Source organism: Nesoenas mayeri, assembly GCF_963082525.1.
Source record: "Nesoenas mayeri genome assembly, chromosome: 19".
Taxonomy (NCBI): Eukaryota; Metazoa; Chordata; class Aves; order Columbiformes; family Columbidae; genus Nesoenas; species Nesoenas mayeri.
The window spans coordinates 7,526,238-7,532,237 of NC_137568.1; the positions used below are offsets into that span (position 1 = coordinate 7,526,238).

At 49.0% G+C, this 6,000-nt stretch overlaps 1 protein-coding gene across 1 annotated transcript in view; it reads right to left on the reverse strand.

The window, feature by feature from the left end:
• MYOCD (myocardin) overlaps positions 1 to 5,637 on the reverse strand; it is a gene marked incomplete at both ends in the record, with an annotated part of 106,759 nt that extends 101,122 nt beyond the window's left edge. The window contains one exon of the mRNA XM_080356482.1: positions 5,490 to 5,637. Within this exon, the coding sequence (XP_080212608.1) occupies positions 5,490 to 5,637 (148 nt within the window). The remainder of the gene's footprint in view (positions 1 to 5,489) is intronic.
• Positions 5,638 to 6,000: the final 363 nt, after the last annotated feature.

Consider the following 6,000-nt stretch of genomic DNA (forward strand, 5'->3'; position numbering starts at 1 on the left):
GCCATCGTCAGTGACTGCCAGACTGGACCCATCACCTGCAGTGGGCGCCCCGGCACCCAGACCTGGAGACATATATGTGGAGACAAATGGGTAAAATTAATCTCTTCTCTAAAGGGTGCCTGGGTCAGAGCTGGTCATCTAAATTCTGACAGTAAACTGGAGAGAAATGGGATCGTCCAGAGGGGACTGAGCCCATCCAGAGCAGAGCTTCTGAGGCAGAGAAACCTCATCGGATCACACAGGGTGTCTCACACTTTGATATCTCCATAAGTGAAACACATCTCGCTCTCAGAGTCCTGGGGCAGGGAACACGGGGCAGTAGCTCTGGGACAGGGACTTCGATATCTCTGGACTGTACCAGAAGATGCCTAAATTCTCACACACTGAACACATGGACTGAGACAATTTAGGAGGAGCTGTTTGGTAGTAAATAGCTCCCGCATGCCCTCTGATCCCTTTTTCTGTAATTGTGTTATCATGAAATTCTTTCTGAAATCCACCTGTCCAAATTGGCACTGGGAGAGATGCACGGCCAAAGTCACCCACAGAGCCTGTGTCCTCACTGCCTCCCCTCTGCCGGGAAGGTGTGCAGATAAATCAATGTATTCAGTCACACAGGCAGTGAGCAGGGTAAGTGCAGCCTTGACACGTTAGAGACATGAAAAAGGTGGTACAGCTGTCACACATCAGATGTGCAGCATGATGGGATGGGGTGAGATGGCTTGGGGTGAGATGGCATGGGGTGAGATGGGGTGGAAGCTGTTACCGGCTGCAGAAAATGATCCTGGGAGTTTTAATGTTCCAGAGTGTAAGCACTGGCCCTGGTGTCAACACCTGAGAGACTTTCAGATGGACCTGGGAGGGAAAAGCAGCTTATGGATACTAAGGATGCTTAAGGTCCTGACAGAAACTGCCATTCAAACAAGGAGTTGCTCTGTAAACCCCCTTCTGACCCCAAACCGGGTCAGAGAGCACTGAGCCTGAGGATGACTGAGCCTGGGAAGGATGCACATACTAAGCACCCCTGAATCAGGGTGTGACAACCTGCAGAACAGGACTGTGGTTCACACTGTGCAGTGCAGAGCCATCTCTCATCGTTCCCAGGCTGAAGACTCCAGCACATCAGGGAGGGCCCATGTGCCCACTGCATCACGAATTATCTTATTGCTCTTTCTACCTGTCTTTGCGCAACCAAACCAGATCTGGGAAGAATAGAGGTGTTGGCAGAGCATAGTGTGTCCTCACTCTGAGACATGCTGTGCATTGACCTTGCAACTCAAAAGTCTCACTGCCCGGGCAGGTGGAATGGGTTGGGTAGAGCATTGGTTAAGAGGATTAAGTCACCACGTTCAGCTCCAAGTGCCGGTCTCTGGCTAGACAGAAGAGCAAGAGCCCATGGGTCTGGTACCCAGCCAAGGTGCATGCACAGTGGGTAGGATCGGGGGGTCCTGGCAAATCTCATCTCTAAATCCAGCATCATCAGTGACTTTAGGAAGACCCACAGCCATGATTGCCTTAGGCTCTTCTCAGACAACAGCTCATGGCTCTGCCCAGTTCCGGCCAGTGTGGACCAGCATTTAGGAGGAGAAGATGTCATTAAGCACATAAAGAACATGGGCTGTGGGATTGAGCACAGTCATGGTAAAGGGGCAGCCTGGCATAGTATCATCTCAGGGCCAGGAAAGGGCCAGAGGCTGGGAGTACAGCTGGGCAGGCAGATGTCAGGATTCCTACTTGTTGGAGAGGTAAGAGTCTCCATTTTCCCGAGCCTGTGCATCCAGTCCTGGGTTTTTCCAGGTCCTGCTGAATGGGCTTTCTGCTTGCTCAAAGGTGATTTATTTTTACAAATTTAAATGAAATCCCCTCAGCCATTTTTGAGTAATACTAGAGTTAAAAAGACTATTTTTCTATTTAAAAATATTCTAGCTAGACTGTTTTTATTAAATCAAAGTTAAGTCAAATAAAGGCTGCAGTTTGAAAGTTCAGACTCGGGTAGCAGCGAATCCTCTCTGCGGAGCTGTGCCCTTGACAGACGGATGTCTGTCCGATGCCCACCAAACCCTTGCAGATCGCCAGCCTGCAGCTGGAAAGAGCAGGGAATAGGGGCCAGACCCTACCTGGCTGAGGTGTGCACACCCTGTACCCTGCAACAGGGCAGGAGGAGGAGAGGGTCACACACCTGACAATGCTTCTCCTTACATGCCCTGGCAGATCCCTAAACACAACAGGTGAGATTTTCATCCCTTTCATCCAACTCATCCCCAGGCATTGTCACCTTCAGTTGGAGCACAAGTGTGATGGGAGCGGCTGAGGGACCAGGGGGTTCAGCTGGAGAACAGGAGCTGAGGGGAGACCTTCTGATCTCTGAACTACCTGAAAGGAACTTGGAGCATGGAGGGTTCCAAGTAGCAAGTGAGAGGACAAGAGGAACCAGCCACAAGTTGCTCCGGGGAAGGTTCAGATTGGATCTTGGGAACAATTTCTTCACCGAGAGGGTTATCGGGCATTGGAACACGCTGCCCAGGGCAGTGGTGGAGTCACCATCCCTGGAGGGGATGAACAGATGTATAGATGAGGGTCTTAGGGACATGGGTTAGTGGTGGAGTTAGGTTATGGTTGGTCTTGATGATCTTGAATGTCTCTTCCAACCGAAATGACTCTATGATTCTATAATGTCAGATGGTGAGTCCCTGCTCCCTGCTGCTCCTTTCCCCCATTTAATTGTTGGGTGAGGGATGAGGGTGGGACTGGTGAATACCCCCATACGTGTGCCCTTCTTGGGGGTAGGATACAAGAAGACACTGACATCTTGCTTTTTTCCCATGGCAATCCCAACTATTTTCCCACCACTCTGCAGTGGGTCGATGGGGTAGAGGGTCCCTGCTGTGACAACCCAACAAATGGCACTGAGTGGCACCGAGTAGGGACAAATCTGCTTTGGGACTCTGTGGTGTCCCGTGGGGAAAGGGAGGTGACCGCTGTGCACTGCTGCCAAGGGCAGCATGTGTAAGAGTCGGTCTGAAGATGGAACAGTATTTGCCTGAAACATTTGCCATCAGGGCCTAGGAGAACTGAAGCCCTGACAGAAAGAACAGATGGACAATGACTTGCAGAGAGGCCTGAGGAGGAGAATTGTGTTGCACAGGTCTCTCCAACCTGGGGGGCTTCTAGTAACAATGGCTGCTGTATGGACTTCACCTGCTGCCTCAGCCTAGCTAGCCCCCACCTCCTAAAAGGGATTGTGTTATATGGGTTTCTCTGACCCACCCGACTGGACATCGTTAAGATCTTCCCACCAGAGGATCCTGAATCACGACGGAGGACCGGCAGGACTCTATGGCACCGGAGACCAGAGGGATGACTTTGGGACTCGGTGGTGGTAATCAAAATCCTCATTTCCATCTTTTTCCTTTTTTCTTTCCCTTTTTCCTACTCTCTTGCTACCACGTGCTGCTTTACAGGCAAAATAATAAAGTAACACTGTTTGATTGAATTATAACCCCATGGCATTTTGGTTGCCTTAATTTTGTGCTTCGAGATCAAGGTAAATGAACCATCACGAGTCCATCACCGAATGGACCGTGACAGCATGTCGGCCACCGGCTGCCCCCTCCCTCACCATTCCCTGGCCGGGCGCTCGTCAGGCTGCTCCACCAGCCCTGTGGGAGCTGCCACAGCAGAGAACGTGACATCAAAGGCAGGCCTGGGTGACACACGACATGCATGACACTTGGTGGGCCTGCCAGCTCCTGAGATGATGTGAGATGAAGGGAGCCGGCTGTTCCCAAATGGGGACGCAGGAAGAGCTGAGCCCCTGTGTTGTCAACATGTGTGACAGGAAGGGAAAAGCAGCAAAAGGAGGAGAGCAAAGGGCTGGAGGGATGCCCAGACTGCGGGGGGCTCTTCAAACTTAGAGGCTGTGCAAACAGCCCGGTGTAGAGGGACTGCAGGGGTGGAACCATGGCCACCAAGTCACCAGCCCCGGTGACACAGGTTCTGCTGCAAGGCAGACGCTGGCTGGCCATGGGGTCAGTGCAGCCAGTGCCTGCATGCCTGCTGCTCATGCTGGGAGGCAGCTTCTGCTATGGGCACCTGGAGATGTTTCCTTCTTTGCCTTCCTGTAACAAAAATCATGGGGGAAAGTGGATGCAAAAAATAACAACGTGAAAGCTACAGAGAAAATGGGAGGGTTTTTTTTACATCACTCAACAGTCTGCCTCTTTACAAGTCCATGTCATCTTTTCTGTTCTTATTAATATCATGTTATCTTACCCTCTTTCCTCAAATATAAGACACGGTCTTATATTAATTTTTCCAAAAGATTTTACTTTTTTACATGTATAGCAGACTGAACGCTATTTAAATTGACTTTTTAATGAACTGTAACTAGGGCTTATTTTTGAAGCAGGGTTTATATTTTGAGCATCCTCAAAAATCCTGAAAAATTCTGCTAGGGCTTATTTTCAGGGTAGGTCTCATTTTGGGGGAAACAGAGAAGGTATACTTCAATATCTGGGACTGTAGAAAAGTTCCCTCACTGGTGTGTCTTAGTGTGACTATGGGCAGATTCTGGGCCTGGTTCTCTGCTGTGTTACTCCAGTTGAACACAAGTACATTGCCATGATGACATAATTTGGATTATTTCTGATTTATAGTGATTGAGAAAAATTGGGTCCTGTACAATAATGCAAACAATCAAAGACACAAAGCAAAAATAGCACTTCCAAGCTGCACTTTCACATTGCATGATATTTTGAGGACTTAATGTTGAAAGCCTTAATGAATTTTCTTCGTTTCATATATTATACAGTTGCCTGAAAGAAATGGCAAACAACCCCTCAGCCTGATCATGCTTTGCACAGGCTGAATTGTGTGTTTTTTGGTCCATCAGCTTTCTGCCAACAGATCTTCACTCAAACTCAAGCCAGTATCTTCCAGCAAGACCAGTTGCTGGACCACGACCAAAGAAACCCAAATGACTCTTGCAGAGGCCCAGGCCAAATTCTGCTCTCTGATACATTGATCTGAAGCAATTTTGCTGAAGACGGGGTTATCTGAAGCAGCAAGTTCTCTGAGGGAGGAGAGCAGGACTACCATTGCCTTTGCGGACAATATTCCTGTTTCTTCTCCACTGACCACCTTCACATCACCCTAATTCCCCAGCAAATCCCATTACCACAGTCAGAACACCAGTCTTGTCCTAAGACCTTGAAATGCCACATTTCAGCCAAAATTACACCAAACACTTGGATCACAAAGAAGACGGTAACTGCCTCAAGTCTGACAACAACAGTTAAGGCTGATCCAGAAATACTGAGCTGAGGAGCCACTTCCATTAAATCTTAGAATGCTCCTACCTGCAACACCCTTAGAAGCACCACACATAAAAATAATGGTGAGCTGCAAACCCAGCACAGATGAGAGATGCTAAACCAGCACTGATCCAGTCTCACTTCCCCGCTTTTGATACCACGGGCCGAGGAACTCACCGTTCTTGCGCTCCGCAAAGGGTGGTGGCTGGAGCTTGGTGCCATCTCTCACTTCGCTGGCAGCCTTTTCTTTGGGTGCCTTTTCTTCTTCATTTCCACTTGGTGTACTTTTGTGGTCCGAGCAATCCTGTTTGGTCACACCATTCATCACCGTGCCTGAAGGGAGTGCTCCAGATTCTGGATGCTCCACTTTGGATGATCAGGGAGAGAAGCAGCCACCAAAGCGACCTCTGGAAAAGAGGAGGAGCAGGTTAGGACAATCAATCCTTGGAACAGTGAACAAAGACTCTGACTCTAACACTGTGAAATAATCAGACCACAGACAACTAATTACTCCACCTTCAGGATTCCCTATTACCTGCATGATTCTGTTCTCCTCGTCTGCTGGATCTTCATCCTTGGCTGCTTTTCTGGAAGAATTTCTACCCATAAGCACAGAATATTTGCAGAAAGCCAGGGGTGTTATGAAAAAACACAGTCATGGGGCACCCACATGAGAGAGCTCTTGAAC